Source organism: Podarcis liolepis (assembly GCF_965112155.1).
Source record: "Podarcis liolepis genome assembly, chromosome: 14".
NCBI lineage: Eukaryota > Metazoa > Chordata > Lepidosauria > Squamata > Lacertidae > Podarcis > Podarcis liolepis.
Genome location: NC_139569.1, coordinates 12,276,288 through 12,294,737, shown reverse-complemented (window position 1 = coordinate 12,294,737; position 18,450 = coordinate 12,276,288). Strand labels below are relative to the sequence as shown.

At 44.0% G+C, this 18,450-nt stretch overlaps 1 protein-coding gene across 5 annotated transcripts in view; it reads right to left on the bottom strand.

Annotated features, from left to right (window-relative positions):
* TRRAP (transformation/transcription domain associated protein) overlaps positions 1 to 18,450 on the bottom strand; it is a 166,916-nt gene that overhangs the window by 74,945 nt on the left and 73,521 nt on the right. For all 5 annotated transcript variants that reach the window (XM_083474105.1, XM_083474102.1, XM_083474104.1 and 2 more), the window contains 10 exons: positions 13,982 to 14,128; positions 13,563 to 13,765; positions 10,536 to 10,657; positions 8,996 to 9,209; positions 5,803 to 5,982; positions 5,566 to 5,712; positions 5,180 to 5,299; positions 4,250 to 4,537; positions 3,199 to 3,336; positions 1,923 to 2,035 (listed from right to left, as the gene is read on the bottom strand). In XM_083474105.1, coding sequence (XP_083330231.1) covers positions 1,923 to 2,035; positions 3,199 to 3,336; positions 4,250 to 4,537; positions 5,180 to 5,299; positions 5,566 to 5,712; positions 5,803 to 5,982; positions 8,996 to 9,209; positions 10,536 to 10,657; positions 13,563 to 13,765; positions 13,982 to 14,128 — 1,672 coding nt within the window. The remainder of the gene's footprint in view (positions 1 to 1,922; positions 2,036 to 3,198; positions 3,337 to 4,249; positions 4,538 to 5,179; positions 5,300 to 5,565; positions 5,713 to 5,802; positions 5,983 to 8,995; positions 9,210 to 10,535; positions 10,658 to 13,562; positions 13,766 to 13,981; positions 14,129 to 18,450) is intronic.

The following is an 18,450-nucleotide window of genomic DNA, read 5'->3' as shown; positions in this document are numbered from 1 at the left end:
TACAATAAATATGTAAAACACAAACGAATGCAAAGTCAAGCATACAACTGTTACAAAGGAAGAAGGTAAAGGTAAAGGGACCCCTGACCATTAGGTCCAGTCGTGACCGACTCTTGGGTTGCTGCGCTCATCTCGCTTTATTGGCTGAGGGAGCAGGCGTACAGCTTCCGAGTCACGTGGCCAGCATGACTAAGCCACTTCTGGCAAACCAGAGCAGCGCACGGAAACGCTGTTTACCTTCCCGCCAGAGTGGTACCTATTTATCTACTTGCACTTTGACGTGCTTTCGAACTGCTAGGTTGGCAGGAGCAGGGACCGAGCAACGGGAGCTCACCCTGTTGCGGGGATTCGAACCGCCGACCTTCTGATTGGCAAGTCCTAGGCTCTGTGGTTTAACCCGCAGCGCCACCCGCGACAAAGGAAGAATGCCCCCCCCCCAATTTATAAATAGTAGGCGTATGCATCAGCTCTGTGAGACCTCAAACAATGAGGCAAATCAGGGTGATCTGAAGCAGATTCTCACATCCCTGAGTCAGACAGTGCCATTAGCAAGACTTGTTTAAGTGGATCAGGGAGTCTCCAATCTCCTGAGTGGCACTGGTGCCTTAGTTTCTTCAAAAAGGCAAATGCAACCCCAAAATTAAATCCAAGCTGACTGGAAATGCCCGGCGCTTGGTAGATAGTGCTGGGGAGGAGACAGTTGTTGTGGTGCACACTGCCTGTCACCAGTTACATGGGGAAATGTAGTGATGAGGTCCTGGAAGCAAAATTCAGGCTTCTGAAAGCCACGCTTTCCAAGGGAGCTTTCTCTGCATCGCTACTGATTCCACGTGCTAGGCCAGCTAGTCTCAACGCATGGATGTGATGGTGTTGTTGGTCCAAATTACTCAAGCATTTTAAAAAGCTAGTAGTGGTACCTCTAGTTACAAACTTAATTCATTCCAGAGGTCCGTTCTTAACCTGAAACTATTCTTAACTAGAGGCATGCTTTCATTAATGGGGCCTCTTGCTGCCGCTGTGCCGCCGGCACACGATTTTCGTTCTCATCCTGGAGCAAAGTTCTTAACTCGAGGTAACTCTTCCAGGTTAGCGGAGTTTGTAACCTGAAGCGTTTGTAACCTGAGGCGTTTGTAACTCGAGGTACCACTGTACTGTATTTTTCAGTGTATAAGATGCCCCCATGTATAAGACATCCCCTATTTGGGGGGACTAAATTTAAAGAAAATGAGGGGAGGTGGCCCAAAGTTTTTGAGCTTTTTAAAGGGGGAATTGCACACACGCCATCACCCCAGCAGGACCGTTATTGGGGGCTGGCAAAGTGGGCAGCCACTCCCCCCCCATGCCACTGTGGGCAGGAAGCTCCCTAGAGAATGGGCCGCCAAACCAGCTCCCCTCACACGCCACTATCCGGGTATACGAAGACACCAGTTTTTTGACATGATTTTTGAGTCAAAAAACCTTGCCTAATACACGGAAAAATACGGTAGTTCTACCCAGATGTTCCTGGCTGAGCCATACTTGCACATCTGATCACACACAACCCAGGCAGGTTTTCCTGGTTTTGGTCTGAATTTTTAAGCTTCCAAATTGTTTTTTAGTTTTTATTGCCAAAACATTTACTAAAAATGCATGGTTAAAAAGAGGTTTTAACTATGGCAAATTAAAGGTTGTTTTTTTTTAAAAAAAAAAAAAGCAAGGTGTTTTTTTCCTGTATAGCAGTTTTGATCTGGAATAAGTATGATGAGATTTGTTCAACCAATAGCAAACGGTGCCACTGATGGGCTTGAGGCATCAGTTAAACAACAGGAGATTCAACTAAATTTGCCCATTCCTCAATATCTTCTGAATTTTACGTTCAGCCTCACATGAAATCTTTTAAGATACATCAAAACCGAGCAGTAGAACAAATTCAATTAACATACCGAATCCAGTGGTCCTCCCAAAGCTGATACTCTGGGAAAATGGCAGGGGAAGCATTGCTTCTTTCATGTTCTTTCTTCGCTTTCTCCATTGCTTTCTCATAGGTTTCCTGTGCCTAGAAGAAATTGAAGAAGCTTATTTTCTCACGGGATCCTACAGGAGGCGGCACACTCACAAACAGATGCTGTATCACTATTTCCTGATCTGAAAAGCCAGAATTAAGGCTGTGCAACAGACTGTAGCCAATAAGATCCACAGCTGCATTCAGTAAAGCTTCTCTTTCCTCAAGCAGAGGACTGGTGCCACTGATGTGCATGTATGGCCCTCGCTCCTGGATATGGTGGGGGGGGGGGGGCGGAATGTGCATATCACCCATCTGCATTAATTGCAAGTACCTTCACTGTACTACTGTTTTAGATGCCTGTTGAAAACTCCTCTATTTCATCAGGCTATCCAAGCACGTGATTTGGTGACATCTCTTTCTGAATCTGTTTTAATTGCGCTCCCCCCGCCCCCACTTAAAATATATTTGCATTTTATTTTTAACAACATTGCTTGATCACAAATGTGTTTGGGAAGAAGGGTGGGGCATCAATGCAATCTTCTATTATTAATTATTATTATTATTATTATTATTTGCTTGTCACAGCCAGGACAATCATGTCTCTCATACTACACTTAGCTATGCATTTTTGTGCCTTGGGGACTCCACTCAGGATTTGTGTAAGGTTTTCCCCTTAGCCTTTTCTTCTCCCGAGGCAGAGGTTGTTTATGGTCAGAGTTTTCCTTCTCCTAGGTGGGCTATGCTCCCAGGTTGACAAGCCCCATCTGCCCCTCACTTCCCTCTACAGCGCATGGTGCACTTACATGCACAAAACTGGCTTCCAAGTGGTTTACAAGTATAAAATATCCACGTCTTTAAAATATACAATAAAACAAACTCCATCGAAAGGTTAAAAACATCTACAATTGGAACATGTGTTGAAGCAAGCCTGTTAAAAAGCATAACAATTAAAAGTTGAACAACTAAAACAATTAGATCAGAAAGGTCAAGTTCAGGGGAATGCTTGTCTGAAGAGGAGTGAAAAAGCCCTTCAATTAAATTCGCTCATGCGCTGCCTGACTGTAGCTCCGCTTGTAAGACACGCTATATCAAGGTTGTCGGCAGCCCCTGTTCTTCAATACAGGGACATTATATAATGCTTCCAGTACAATCACGCACCCGCACTCTGTGTGCTTGCCATATTTATATGGTCAATTTTTAATCTAATATACTACCTGCTCAAAGAAGCCGTGTTGCTCGTAAGCAATAGCAGTTGCCGTCTCCGGAAATTTACAGCGTTTCTGCCACAACCCAGCCCACATGTCCTCCTCTTGTAATAGACAGTACAGCTCCGCAAGAGAATCGAGTATTTCCTTAGAGGGAGAGGAAAAGCAAAAAGAACAACAATAACAATATAATAAATGTTGCTGCTATGGCACAAAGTTTATGACCGACCCATTATGAAGCAGACATTTTCTGCAATAAAGCTATGAGCCGGGAACTGGAATAATCAGGCAGCTGGCCAAACAAACACGGGCAACTCTGGCGTCTTGGGCTTCTGGAATAGGCCTATACTTTTGCAGTTCACAATATGATGAGTGCCTGATTCCATCAAGGCTAAGAACATTTTATCAGCTGACTGTCCCGGTCAGGAACTAGCTTTGTTGGGAGAGCCATGTCGAGGAAATGCTGGAAGCTGGCAGGCCAGGATCCACCTTCACAGAAGACTGCCAGCACTCCCACACAAAACCATCGCTTAAACCAAAGGGCAGTTGACGTTTTTACCTCGTGGGTCATATACATACACCCTTGGCCAAACTTCCAGAAGTCACATGACAGTGGTGGGCGTGGCCATCCTACTCCTTCACATCCTGCCAAGCTCAAGTACATACTGAAAAATATTCTAATTTTTTCCCCAGGTGTGTGTGTGAGAGAGATCTGCTGTTTCAACTTTGAACAATGGAGTGTGTGGGGAAAATTCAGCCACCAAGGGCCAGCAAAGACATACTGCTAACCTTGGTTCACAAACTTATAAAGCCAAGCTTGGGAACAGGGTTTTCCTCACCAGTCATTTCTTAACACAAATTCTTCCCTCCCAGCACACAAATACAGTTAATCCACTAGCTTTAATCACAGCTGAAGCAACCAAGGTTTCTCTTAGCCAAGATCTGAAGCCACTCTGGGCTGCAGATCCTGAGGTAAGGGAAACCGGTGAAATTTAAAAGAAATAGCGAATTTGACTACTATCGCTTTTGAACCCTGCAACCTTCAAATGTTGCTCCCTACCTGTTGAGGCGGAGTTATGCTTTCCTGCTCATAAAACTCAGTGCAGTGCTTAGGCTTAATCTGGAGACTCAGTCCTTTCTCAAAGGCTTGGTGCTCCAGCATCAGAGTCGAACGGAACCAGAGGTTGTGTGTTTTACCCAGGTACTTCAGCACACAGGGCCTGATTGGAATGGGAGGGACACACTGAGACATGGCCTCCACAAAACAGTTCAGTGCACTAGGCTGGCAGTCCCGCTGCACTTGATGGCTCCCGCTACACAGGAATGGGCTGATTTCTCCTGCAAGGGCCTGAAAGAGGAGAGATAGGAGGGTAGGGAAAACTGCTGAATCTTCGTGTTAAAGCAATCAAGTCATTTCAACACAGAAACCTCAATATATTGGGACAGTTCGCATGCAATGATCTCAAATAGCAAAGATGCAGAAATGTGTACTTCTAGTCTCAGAAATACTATTTATAAAAGTGCTTACATACTGCCTGTATTGTGGAAAAAACAAGCAGTTTGCTATATACAACAAAACCAAGTAAAATTAGAGATCATTAACTATCACTGAAGGAAGTTTTCTTAATTGCCTACATTTATAAAATACAAGTCCTGGCCGGCTTGAAATGGTTCCCCGAATATGTAGCAAGCATCATCCCTGACCACTGGTCCTGCTAGCTAGGAATGATGGGAGTTGTAGTCCAAATACAGCAGGAGACCCAAGTTTGGGAAACGCTGAACTAGAGATTTCTCTAATATATTATTCCCAAGAAAGTTTGAATCTCTCTCTTTCACCAACTGCACTTAATTCCTCCAAAGTTTTACATGCTTTCTGCAGTTGCAATATCCAGCATGAGGCAACAAAAAAATTAGAATTTTAAAATGTTTTCAGATTTTTTTCACACCTTCAAAATGTGCTTTGTTGTAATAATAAAAAATTCACACTCACATGTTGCTGTCTATCCGATAGGATTTTCCACAATCTGGAGAACAGCTGGATCCAAGTCCTTTCAGCTAAGGGCGTGGAAATATGGCACAGCTGCACAAAGGCACTTAGCAGGGCTCCAGTCTTGAAATAAAATCAATACGGTTAGGCATATTGAATGATGAAGGAGCTTCCTTCGCCTGCCTCCCCGCCCCCCACAGGCCATGACTCTATACATAAAGACCAGCAAGTCATCCCTCACAGTCTTATTCCGCAGCACAGCTATGGCATAGCTGCAGCAATACTATGACAAACACTACATAATCCTATGCACGGTTATTAACTAACTTTAAATGGGTATATACCACCATTCCTAAGGAACAACCCAAGGCATCTAGCAAAGGACCAACCTTCACTTCTCGAAGAGAGTCAAGAAATTTATCATGCCGGTTGGTTAGCATGTGCAACTGGTTGCCAATGTCCTTTTCAGAAAGCTCTTTGGTTTTGGGTGTACTAGTCTGATCACCTGGAGCCAACTCAATGTCTATCTCCACATCCTAAAAAGAAGAAAAAAGAAAAAGGACATGAGGTCTGAGATGATATAAAGAGACACTAAAGTGCATATTGCAATATGAAAACCAAGTTACCTCTTCCTTAGATTCACTGTTTTCTCTTTCGCGAGGCTCCTGCTTGACGTGGGTCACCATAGCAAATGCTGCCCGATCGTGGCTGTCAGCTAGGTTGATAACATTTGTGATGGATGGCAGCATGGCACCTTGGCAGCTGGTCCCAATTGTGGTGTTTCTTTCGCATACAGCCAGCAAGAGCTAAATATGTTTTAAAAGCAATCATGAAACTATTTGGTTTTTGAGGCTAACATACCAAAGAACTCCTGCATGTTTATTTTATTACCACATGTAAGTAAGCGCCCTTGTGCAGAACTCTTCTCATGGCCAAGATGACTGGGAGTAGGCTACAGCCAACCTCCCATTCCCTCTGGGCCAGAGTCTCCCTTTCCTTTGTTGGCTTTAATCACGGTTTAGTGACACATCTGCAGGAATGATGAACTACATTTCCCATCCTGCCCAGGGTTTTCAAGTCCTGGCTAAGAACCAATCAGGCGTTTGCCTCTCCCAGGACATTCCATGCCAACCCATATCCAGGAGGGGAGTTTTACATTCCTTGGCTAGACCACTTGAGTTTAGGGAACAGGCTTGACAACCATATGTCAGGAGTGCTCTGATGGTGTTTCCTGCTTGGCAGGGGGTTGGACTCGATGGCCCTTGTGGTCTCTTCCAACTCTATGATTCTATGATTCTAACATTTAGGACCAAAAAAAGGGACATCACAAAGTGCAATAGTTAAAGTATGGAACTAGAGGGAACAACGACCACTGACCAGAATGGCTTTAAAAGACTATTAGATAAATTCATGGAGAGCAAAGCTATGCTACTTGGAGGCATTAGGTCAATGAATAACATCTGCTGGGAATCACAAGTGGGGAGGGGGCTGTCATACGTAGGTCCTGTTTGCAAGCATTCCACAGGTATCTAGTTTGCCACTTTGAGAACAGAATGCTGGACTAGCTGGGGCTTTGGCCTAATCTGAGCAGGGCTCTTATGTTCTTGCTATCAGCAGAACTCGTCGCATGAATCCTGCATATTCCTGGAAGCAGATTCCATTGGGGAGCAGTGAAACTTACTGGACTAGTTCAGATGCAATGCTAAAAATGATGTTTGTGACCCTCTCCTCCCCTGGTGCAGCTGCGAGGAAGGGATTGGAAGCATCTGCTTCCATTTTTTGATTCACTCGCTTAGGCAGTTGTTTATTTTTGGTTTTTTGAAATCATTTATATCCTGTTCTTCCTCCTTAAGGAGATCAGTACAAAAGAGCACAAGATGGCAGTAGAAAGCAATAGTCGGTAACATAGCATTCAAAATATCTAGGGCAGCTCAAAGGCACGATTAAAAAGCAAAGTTTTGACTGCCCTTCTGACTGAAGGCTAGTATATGGGGAAGCCCTGGGCTGCCCAGACAACAAGACCCTTCTTTCGGCCTTGCTGATGTGGTCCAAAGGGAAGCAGAACAGTACATTTGGCACCAGCTTGGCTACAGGAGTTGCCAGGAGGAGGCGTACAAGGCGCCGTCCAACTGTGTTAGGGATTCCACTCTGGATCGGTGTAGGGTTTATTCCTTGGCCTTTTCATTTCCTGGAGTTGTCCCACAAGGCAGCAGATAAAAGATTATTTATCAGGGGTTAGTCTCAAAGCCTCTCTCACCAATAAGTATAGCCGTCAGGCAGAGGAGGTTTAAGGAGGTTCTAGGTTTAAGGAGGTTCTAGGAGAAGGAAAACTCTGGCGTTAAGGGATGTTAAGGCCTCTTTATAATTGTCCTTGGATTATTTTTATTGTAAACTACCCTGTGCTCCCTATGAGAGGAAGGGCAGAATATAAAAATGACTGAACCAACGAAAGGATGATATAGTCAGGATGCCTAGATCACTTCTCTCTCGCACCTAAAACGCAATCATACTTCTTTTTTTCTTTCCCCCCAAAAAGTAGCTGAACAGCAGCTGGAATGAAAAGCTAAAACACATAATTCTTTTACGTGCCTGGCAATTCCCCGCCTAACCCCCCTGCGGTTATGAGCACTAATTATTTTGAGGGGTAGGGGGTAGCTTGCTACATTAAAGTAATTGCTTCCCATTCAGTTCTCTTGTTTAGTGTTTAAGTAATTGTTTAGTATTCACACAGCAAGCATTTAGGTTATGTATTGAATCCACATTATTTCATCTTCAATCAGAAAGTGCTTTGTATTCCTCTTAGCTTTTGAGCTTTCGCCTTATTAACTTGATTTATCCTTCATTGTTCAACACAGATGCATATATTACAGTGAATATATGAAAGGTGGAGGTTGTCAACTATCGCAAGAGAACAAGGACGATCCTACGTGCATCTACATAATCTCAAAGATTTCCAGGTTACACTCATGAACAGTGACAAACGACTAGCAGGTGACTGCCCGCTTTCATTTGTGCTGCCATACGCACATTCGTCAACTTATCAACATTTACTGAAGTTCATACAGAATCTTAGCAGTTCATGGATAGGAAGCAAATAGGATGTATTTCTTTTTTCGTTTTTTCTTTTCATAAAATTTATATACGGTTTGATTACAAGAAAAAATCAAAATGAATTACAAAAAAACAACAACACTGTTTCAGCACAAGGCAAATACATTTTTGTTTTTGTTTTCCCAGGCCTTTGGGCCGCACCAGTGATAAAAGGTAAAGGTAAAGGTACCCCTGCCCATACGGGCCAGTCGTGTCCGACTCTGGGGTTGTGCGCTCATCTCACTCAAGAGGCAGGGAGCCGGCGCCGTCCGAAGACACTACCGGGTCACGTGGCCAGCGTGACAAGCTGCATCTGGCAAGCCAGCACAGCACACAGAATGCCGTTTACCTTCCCGCTGGTAAGCGGTCCCTATTTATCTACTTGCACCCAGAGGTGCTTTCGAACTGCTAGGTTGGCAGGCACTGGGACCAAACGACGGGAGCGCACCCCGCCACAGGGATTCGAACCACCGACCATGCGATCGGCAAGCCCTAGGCGCTGAGGTTTTACCCACAGCGCCACCCGCGTCCCTCGCACCAGTGATACTATACTATAATTTTAAATTCTGATTATAATTTTGTGGTTTTTATTGTATACTTTACTTTGATTGTAAATCACTTTGGGACTTTAGTAGGGTATGTATAATTTAATTCTAATGATATTCAAGAAGTTAGGCAGACCACATGCATTTATCATGCTACAAACATTCACATCACACACACTCCTACCTCAATGCACTGCTTGATCCAAAAGTGGCTTCCCATGGCTTCCCAGTTTTGAGAACAGGTAATATAAAGCAGGCGCTCATAGACACGGCGCTTCATGGAGTTGTCAAAAACCTCGAAAAATTTGGCTCTGATGAGCGGCTGAGCACAACGGAGTCCCGAAAGGAAGGCTGGTTCAAGTTTAGCGGTAAGCTCGCTGCCCGAAAGGTTTTCGTCCCTAGGAAAAAAGCAGCATTTAAAAATACAGAACTTGCAAAGCAGAGATTTGGGGGGAGGGCGTTGTGACAAAAGGTAGAGGGGCATGAATCACAGGATGAGTTTGCATGAAGGAAATCAGACAGTAGGAGGAGTCATCTTTTTCTGGAGTGTGCGCTTTGCTTCTGTGTTGCCGACATACATTGGAAGGCGCTGGGGGAATCCCAGAATACTTCTCAGCCCTATTTCCAACACTGCAGGTAGACAAAAGCCTTCTTCAACCATTCTCCTGAACATGCAAGTTTTAAAGCGGTACAGGGCTAAGCCCTGTCCACCCCAATGTCCCCACAGGTGAAGTGTCAGGCCTTAACTCACCGAGCAAAAAGATCTGAAAGGGGTTTCTATGTGCTTTCCGCTGAACCGGCTCAGAAGCCTCTGAACGACCCGGTGCCCTTTTAAACATATGAAAGTTTGCACTTGCAGGGTCAATCACAGCAGAACTTGCAAATACCTAGAGCTGAGCTTTCCAAACTATGTGTTGTGACACATTAGTGTGTCAGCTGCAGTGTGTAGGTGTGTCACACAAACGCTCCTTTTGGGGCTGAAAAGGGGTTAGCTTAACCTCTGGTTTGCTAGTAGAACTGAATTGCCGTGTCATGAAATGATGCAAAACTGAAGTACTGTGTGGCGAAATGACACATGTCTAAGAAGTGTGTCACCAACATGAAAAGTTTGGAAAGCTCTGACCTACAGAGACTATCCTCTCAGAGGTGAAGACACACCCTAGGGAGAACTTCCTAGGTCTTGCTTCTGTAATATACACATGGACAACCAAGAATATAGGAATATGGGTGGGTAATAGCTTGCTGCTAGAGGATATGCTTTGCATGTAAATGGATCTAGAGCTCCTTGAAGAAAAGGTGGGATATAAATCCAGTAATAAATAAGTATGTTCACATGCTTTATAGGGAAGAGTTTGGGATTTAACAAATTGCAAAAAAAACCCTCAATTTAATTATATTTTATTATAAAATAAAAAATTCTGAACTCTTGCAATCCTTGATTATTTGTGGAACACCGTGTAATTTGGCACATGATTAGTGCATTTAACATGTGCCACGGTATATATTGATTTCACCTAGCAAAGAAAATGCAGACTGACCATGGATTTGAAGGTATGAACAAGGAAAATTTATGAAACTTTGAAGAATAGTTACTTTAACCCGCCCCTGCCACCTAAAAACTCATCTAGATTAGCTTTAAGAGATTGATGGTATGTTATTAAGGTCATACATGGCCCAAATTATGAACCAGTAAGCTGAACCAGTTGATTAATTGCTATAATTACCTATAGACATAGTTAACAAGGTCTAAAAACTGGGCATTTAATTCAAGGTCTTCTGGAAAACGTTTTTCAATGTAGGTCATCATTTTTACTAGCAAAATGGACTTCTCTCGGAGCGTAGGTGTCTGTTTGAAAAGAAAAAGAAGACAGCAATTAGTTTTTCACGTTGCCTTTGAAATTGTGGAGCGCTGGCATCCTCAAAACACTATGGACTATATGTGATTTCCATGTCTTGGTCCTAGCATGCAGACATAGTTGCAATTACATCTTTTCCTCTCTTTAGAAACATAGGAAGCTACCTTACACTGATTCAGATCAGTCTTGTCTACCCGGACTGGCAGCAGCTATCTACGATTTCAGGCAGTTTCTCCCAGCTTTACCTGGAGATGCTGGGGGTGAATCTGAGACATTTTAGATGCAAAGTGGATGCTCTACCGCTGAGCTACAGCCCTTTCCGGTATTCAGACTGTGCATACCATTGCTTACATAGCCAAAACGGCACTATTTACACTCAACTGGCAGGGACCAGCAAGCACAAGGGTACCCCAGGTTTTGCAGAAGTGCAAAAGAAAATTATGGGAGGTGGGAACTTATGGGGTACCCACCAGCAATCCAATGTCACGAACTAGCTGGATGCAGGGGGAGTGGCGGGAAGCTCCAGCCAGGGAACCCCCAAGGGAACCCCCCAGGGGAAGAAGGCTCAGAGCCAGGGGATTGGTGGTAGGATGATGCTAAGTGGTCAGAGGGAGCAGAATGGGAGGAGGTGTTGGAAGCTGAAGAGGCAACAGGGTCTAGTGAGCAGGAAGAGACGGTGGCAGACAGAAGTCCGGACTCAGAAGAAGGAGAGGAGGGAGAGACAAGAGGCAAGAGGCAGAGTGGAGGTTGGGTGCTGAAGAAGCCAGGAAGTCTTCCCATCCTGCTGCGAACAGTTCCCCTCCCCTGTGGTCTCTCAGAACACAAAAAGAACTGAAGAGGGTAGAGCAACGAGAAACTCAATGACGGAGCCATAGGCTGCTGGGGAAGGAGAACCGAGAGAGGAGCCTTAGAGAGCAGTGGGAAGGTGGGGACCTTCAGGCCTCGCAACTGCTTCATAGGGGCAAGACCTACTGGGAACGATTGTGTGACCACTATGACTGAGCTGTTTCGTTTCTTTGAATAACGGGTTAACTTTGTGGACACTGGGTGCTTGATTGTTTAAATTGCTGACCTACGCCTCACATCCAATGAGTGCAATTAAAAGTTATCCATCTTTTCAATATCTCTGTGGCTTTTGATGCCACTGACTATTGTATCCTCTTAGACTGACTCCGTGAGATGGAGACTGGAGGCTTTGTACTGCGGGGTTAGGTGTGCACTGGGGTTCCTACTGTGTGGACTAAAAGGTTGTTCTGCTGCAACCTAGTTGGTTTCTTTATTCCATTCTCCTGTCAAGACATCACTGAGTATACAACCAATTTACCTATGACTTCGGCCAAACAGCCATGCACTATGTCAATAAACTTTAAGACTACATAAAACGCTGCTTTCACACGTATTTTCCTTTTGCCCTGCAGCAAAAAGTTTAAAGGGAAACACACAACAAAACAGTTTTTTTTGTTAAAAAAAGTAAAATAAGTAATACAATAAATAAGAGTGAAGCATTAAAACCACTACAATTTAAGTCCAAAATGCAAAGAGCAAAGGATATGAACAAAGCACCAAAGAGTATGGTTCAAAAGCTACAGCAAGATTTAGAGGTTTTATGGGGGTTTGAATTTTTTTAAGAGTGAAAAACCACAGGGCTTACATACTGCAAAATGTGTGGATAGCTATGTTCTTGCCTATTTATCAACTGCAGGATTAATGTAAAACGGCAGCCAAATCGTTACAGGGAGAATTCTACAGCAGGATTGGCTTTGAGCCGTCCTTGACAGCCACAAAATCTCAGAACTGCTTTGCTTGTGGAGTGACGCAAAAACGGGTGTGATATTTGATACAAAATTCCCCTTGTGCACACACAAGAAAGAGAATGTGAGCACGTGTGTGTGTGTGTGTGTGTGTGTGTGTGTTTGTAATCCCTTGATGCCATCACTTTGGAGCATTCCCTGGACCTAAACAGAGAAAACCCAAACAGGAAGAGTGGCTACTGGGGTCCATTGTGCTATCTATCCCTCTTCCAAATAAATACTGTAAAACGCAGCATTAAAGAAGCATTGACATGTTATCCTAGGGTCTATGTTTACTTTTGGAACACGTCCTTTTGATAGGAAAATGCAATTAAAAGCAAACCCTATTACAAGGGGCGGGGAACCTGTAGCTCTCCGGATGCCTTGGATCACAACTCCCATCACTCTGCCAGTCAGGCCAATGATCAGGGATGATGGGTGCTCTAGTCTAGCAACATCTGGAGGGCCAAAGGTTTCCTACCCCGCCCAGTAAGGAACTGTGCTCATTCAACTTTCAATGTTTTCTTTTAACTCCCACCACTAGGCCATCTTGCCCTGAGGGGGAGGGGAGAATAAAGAAAATTGGGGAATTTCCACCACCTAGTTCCCACAGCGGCCCTTTCCTCCACCAGCTGCCACCACAGGGGTGTCTAAAGGACCACCTTGCCCTGAGGGGACTGGAGAAGCAGAAGCAATAGCTTCTTCTAAACAAACAAGTTGTATTTTCCTTTTATTGTAACATTTAAAAAATATATATTGGTGCCTATTGTTTTAATATTCTTCAGCAAACTGCTTGGGTAGGTCTGCCCGAAAAGCTATATATAAATAACTTAAATAAATAAAATCTTTTACATTTTTATGCTTCCCTTTCTCCAAAAAGCTTGGAATAGCATACATGGTTCCCCACCCACAACAAGCTGGTGACGTTAATTGGACTGAAGACACCAAGTGAGTTTTGTGTCTGGTGTGGTATTTGAACCCTCGTCTGGAACTTCAACTACTACAACATGTTGACTGTCAAATTAGGTGAGCCAACATCTAGCAAGACAAAGCTACAGTAGGAAGTTTCTTTTGCTCTCTCTACAGGAAGCTCTCTTTAGATTACCTGGTTGGCAGCCATTGGAGAGTTGTTCTTCACCCACTCTTCCACAATTTTGACCACAGCGCGGAGGATTTTGGCATCGTTTGACTTCTCAATGAGGGATGTCAGAATAGCTTGGATGAAGTTCTTCCTCATTTCCATGCTCATCACAGCAAGGCGGGTTTTCACCAAGTCCAAGCTGAGCATGACCAATTCACTTGTACCAGCTGCAGACAGAATCAGAATTGAGACACACGCATTATTTTATTATGTACATGACGATTTAGGGTTTTTTCGATTGAAAACCATGTCTGAATCTTCCTTAGTTTTGGGGACACTTTGAAATGGAAAGCCTTCCAAACGCAGTCCAATCCCTATATCAAGGAATAACATTACTGTAACACTCAGCTGAGCCTTGCCAACAGGGAGTTGCAAGCTATTACCTGTGTTTGCTTCTGCTGCCCCTGCCTGGGACTGTTGGTTTAAGTGTTCCCTCACCATCTTCTGGAGAGATCGCATGAAGACCGAAATCAATCTGTCTATGTAGCTGGGATTGTTGCTGCATGCAGACTTCAAAATCATTAAAGTACCTGAAACACATACACACACAAAACTCATACATTAATGAAGATAATAATAATTAGAGGGGGGAAACATTTGTTGCTGTCCTACTTTGAACAAGACAATCAAGCATTACTTTTTACTATGGAGGAGCAGTTCAAAGATATAAACCAGGCATAGGCAAACTCGGCCCTCCAGATGTTTTGGGACTACAACTCCCATCATCTCTGACCACTGGTCCTGTTAGCTAGGGATCATGGGAGTTGTAGTCCCAACACATCTGGAGGGCCAAGTTTGTCTATGCCTGATATAAACTTTTAACGGGGTGGGTGAGTTCTGGCAACCATCTTTTCCTTCCAACGAGTGACTCCTCTCTAACAGAGTTACAGACTGGACAGTCAAATGGCTCAATATGGGTTCAGCTCCTTTCCAAAGTCTCCTCCACTGTCTACTTTGCATCAAAGCCGACTTCACCCACATCCCAACCTCAACTGGTGTTACACTATAAAAACATATATTCCTCTATCCTCACCAAATTCATTTCTTCCCACTCCACTCAACCCAACAACTACTGCCTAGTCTGTAGGCAGTCTAATATAGTGGTGCCCCGCAAGACGAATGCCTCGCAAGACGAAAAACTCGCTAGACGAAAGGGTTTTTTGGTTTTGTGTTGCTTCGCTAGACGAATTTCCCTATGGGCTTGCTTCGCAAGACGAAAACGTCTTGCGCTTTTTTTTAAAGCCGCTTGAAGAGGCGCAGTTGCAACGGACCGTGCTTCGCAAGATGAAAAACATCGCAAGACGAAAAGACTCGCGGAACAAATTATTTTCGTCTTGCAAGGCACCACTGTATAGGGATTAGACCTCCCTTGCACTGGATAACTGCTCACATCTGAGCATCCCATCCCTTCATGAGATGCCATCTTTCCCATGGCTCCACATCCCATTCCCATGGCTAGTTCAAATCTCACTTGCCCATTCCTAATCTTTTAACCACAGTTTATTAAGCTGAATGCCTAGTCAAGTCATTGTCATCTGATTGTAGCCAATCCTGGTCCTACTCAAGAGTGCACTGGCTGAAATTAAGGTCCGTTAATTTCACGGAGTCTGCTCAGAGTAGAACTTGGTTGGATACAACCCAACCTGTAGGCCAGTATATAACAAAATCCCCCCGCCCAACGAATGGTGGCAGATTGTTCGGTACAGTATACAGCAAAATGTTTGACCAAGAAATCACCAGTAGAAACAAGCCAAGCGCTCTCTGTGAACGTTCAAATGACTTCTGAACATTTCCCAGGGTAGGTCTTGCATTTGACAACTGACAAGACTCTACTGAATGCAAAACAGCCAGGCTGCTATCTACAGGGCACCTCCTGCCTTCACACCTGCGGTAGGTCAAACGCTTCCGCTGTCAAAACCCAGCCACTTAATCTCCAAGGCTCTTGCTATCAAGCCGTAACTCAGTAATTCTGCAGAAATCCCCCCCAAATGATTTAGACACTCCAATTTTGGTAGCCAAGAGATTAAATAACTTATTCTTCTTATTTCCCCCTACGCCTCAGGCTCCTGCCTCCCTCTCAATAAAGCATGCTTGTCATTTTGCATCTTATAAGGGTCTGCACTTTGCTTATGGACTTGCTGGGATTTTTTTTGTGGGGGGGGGGGTGTGAGGTGTCCTCAGTAAGATTGTATACTACCTTGGGGGTGGGGTGGGGACAACAACACTAGGCTCTATAACCTTGGAGTGTTCTGGACAAATGATAAGAAGTATCTTTCTTGGTTAGTGTGTTCTACAGCACAACCTGACACCTGACAAATAGGCAATTCCCAAAGTGAAATTACATCTGTCTACCCAGATCACAGGCTAGGATAGTGAAGGACATTTGCCATTTAAAGCAGCCAGCTCTCTAAGCCATTGCAATTCCAGGCCCGCGTTATTGACAGAAGCAATTCTGTGGCAAGCTGAGGATAGACCCAACTTGCCAAATTGTTTAATCATTTCAACACATCCGTGCTGCCCGCTCAGGCACTTTGACAAAGGACAAAAGAGAAAACCACCCCCTGCTTGTTTAATCAAAAAGTTAATATGTGAATGAACGAGGAGAAGCTTATTGCGGATGCAAAGGATGAAGAGAATACATTCAGCATTGTCTCTGAAACGAGTCTATTGTTTTGGAAAACAAAGGAACAGAATAGGTCTGGCGATCGCGTGCAACTTGCGGCCAACATATAAGCTTATTAGTTTAAATAGTGCTTTTGAAACAAATGAGAGGGATGAAGCTAAAGATCACGTTGGTTATTTTGACCCAACGGGTGGATTTTAGCCTTTATTACTTTTGTAGCTCTTGATCACGTGAAGCACTTCTCTCTGCTCATTCATTCTCCAATAGGATCTCCTCCTTTGTGGCTCCTCCAACTAGCCTAGTCTTCTCTTCTCATCATTCCTCTGGGCTCTGGAACCACTATAACCTTTCCAGCTCCATTCTCCTAGCTATCCTGCATCTACTGGCCAGCTGCCATCTAAAGTCTGCTCTTCCATGATGCCAGAATTAAACAACCTAGTGCCCTTCAGAGGTCGTAAGACTCCAACGGCCAGCATGGCAGATGGTAAGGGAGTGGTGGTCCTATAACCTAGAGGGCATCAGGTTGGCTATCCCTGCCCAAAGCTCTTGGGTCCATCTACCTCTTGGTCCTTCTGCCTGCCCTGTCCCTATAAAGCATCAGAGCTGCTCAACCAATGGCAGTGAGAGAAGCTCAGCCAATCGTTGCCAGAGACCTCACTACAAGAGGTACATTACACTCAAACCATTGTCCTGGCTTATCAATCATGGGTTTTGTAAATACATTGTAGAAGTGATGCAATTATTGACCAAATGTCTTGGGGGCGGGGAACTGAAGAAGGAGATCACACTCCTATGAGAGAAAATGGATCTTGTCAGCCATGCCAAGGCAAGATAAGCATATTGGAAAGAATTCATTTTTAAAAGCAGGGGTGGCCTTGGTGGAGAGGCTCTGGAGGGGGCAGGTTTGAACAGTTCAAAAGGAACATAAAGCAGGTCAAAAAGCTTAAACCGTCTTTGACATGAATATATTTGAAGCTATTAAGCAGCTGGACAGAATAAATAAATATTTTATTCATTAACACTTGATGGCTTCATTCAGGAAAAAACACAGATTCCCAAGGAGAAGCCTATTCTACAAACAACATCTGCTTTCGTTATTTTTCTTGAGCCATCTGCTAGAGGATCATGAATGCTCTAGCCACATTTCAATAGCCACTTATGATCCATTAAGTGTCAGATTGCAATATTCAATGTGTAGACGGCAGCTTATCTCTTCCTTTTCAGTTTATCTTATTATGGCGCCATTTGTTCGTAAAGGCAGACGTGAGGGCAACTTGCCCCCCACCTTTGTAGAAACCAGAGACAACCCTAGAAGCAAAATAAATCTAAGAATCATAGAATTGTAGAGTTAGAAGGTACGAGTATAATCTCTAGTCCAACTCCCTGCAATGCAGGAACATGGAGACAACCCATATGGGGAATCGAACCCAAGACCTTAGCATTATCAACACCACGCTCTAACCAACACTGGCTATCTGCTGAAACTGCAGGCATCTCCAAACAGGAAAACAGTGGCCAAAAGCGCTGCCTACTGGGCAGAGCAGCAGGGTACTCCCCAGATATTATTGGACTACAACATTGACCCCTGATCAATGGCCATCCTGGATGAAGTTGATGGGCTCTGGAGTCCAGCAACATCTGGAGGGCAGTATCTACCAACCCTGAGGGTCAGAGTGCTATGCTAGGGCCAGATCCACATTCAAATCCTCACTCAGCCATGAAATGCATCAGGCAATTTTGTGACACACACACATTCCATCTAACCTACCACAGATTGTTTCTGTGATGATAAAAATGGAGGAGTACTAGGTAAACTACCCTGAGCTCCTTGCAGGAAAAGACAACATTTTTTAAAATGTAAGAACATGAATGTTAACAAAACCCATGCTTAAAACAAAATCAGTCAGTTTTTACAAGTGATATCAAATTTGGTTCTTGTAATTAATGTAAGTATCATATCTCTTAAAGATTATGGGCAGTGTTCTGCTAGCGCAAGCACACCTGAATTTTTCCTCTAACTCTCTGGAGCAGATTTAGGGCATGTGCTGAAAGAAAAGGAGGAAGTGACGTTCTGTTACACAGCCAAAAGCACTTACACGAGAACAGTTTAGCTGAATATCTTCTTTGCTGCTTTTATAATGGCTCAAGCTTTAAAAATATTTGACAATATATGATCAGTCAACTGGCCAAATCTGTTTTGACCAGTCGAATGCCCAGCCCTAATAATGT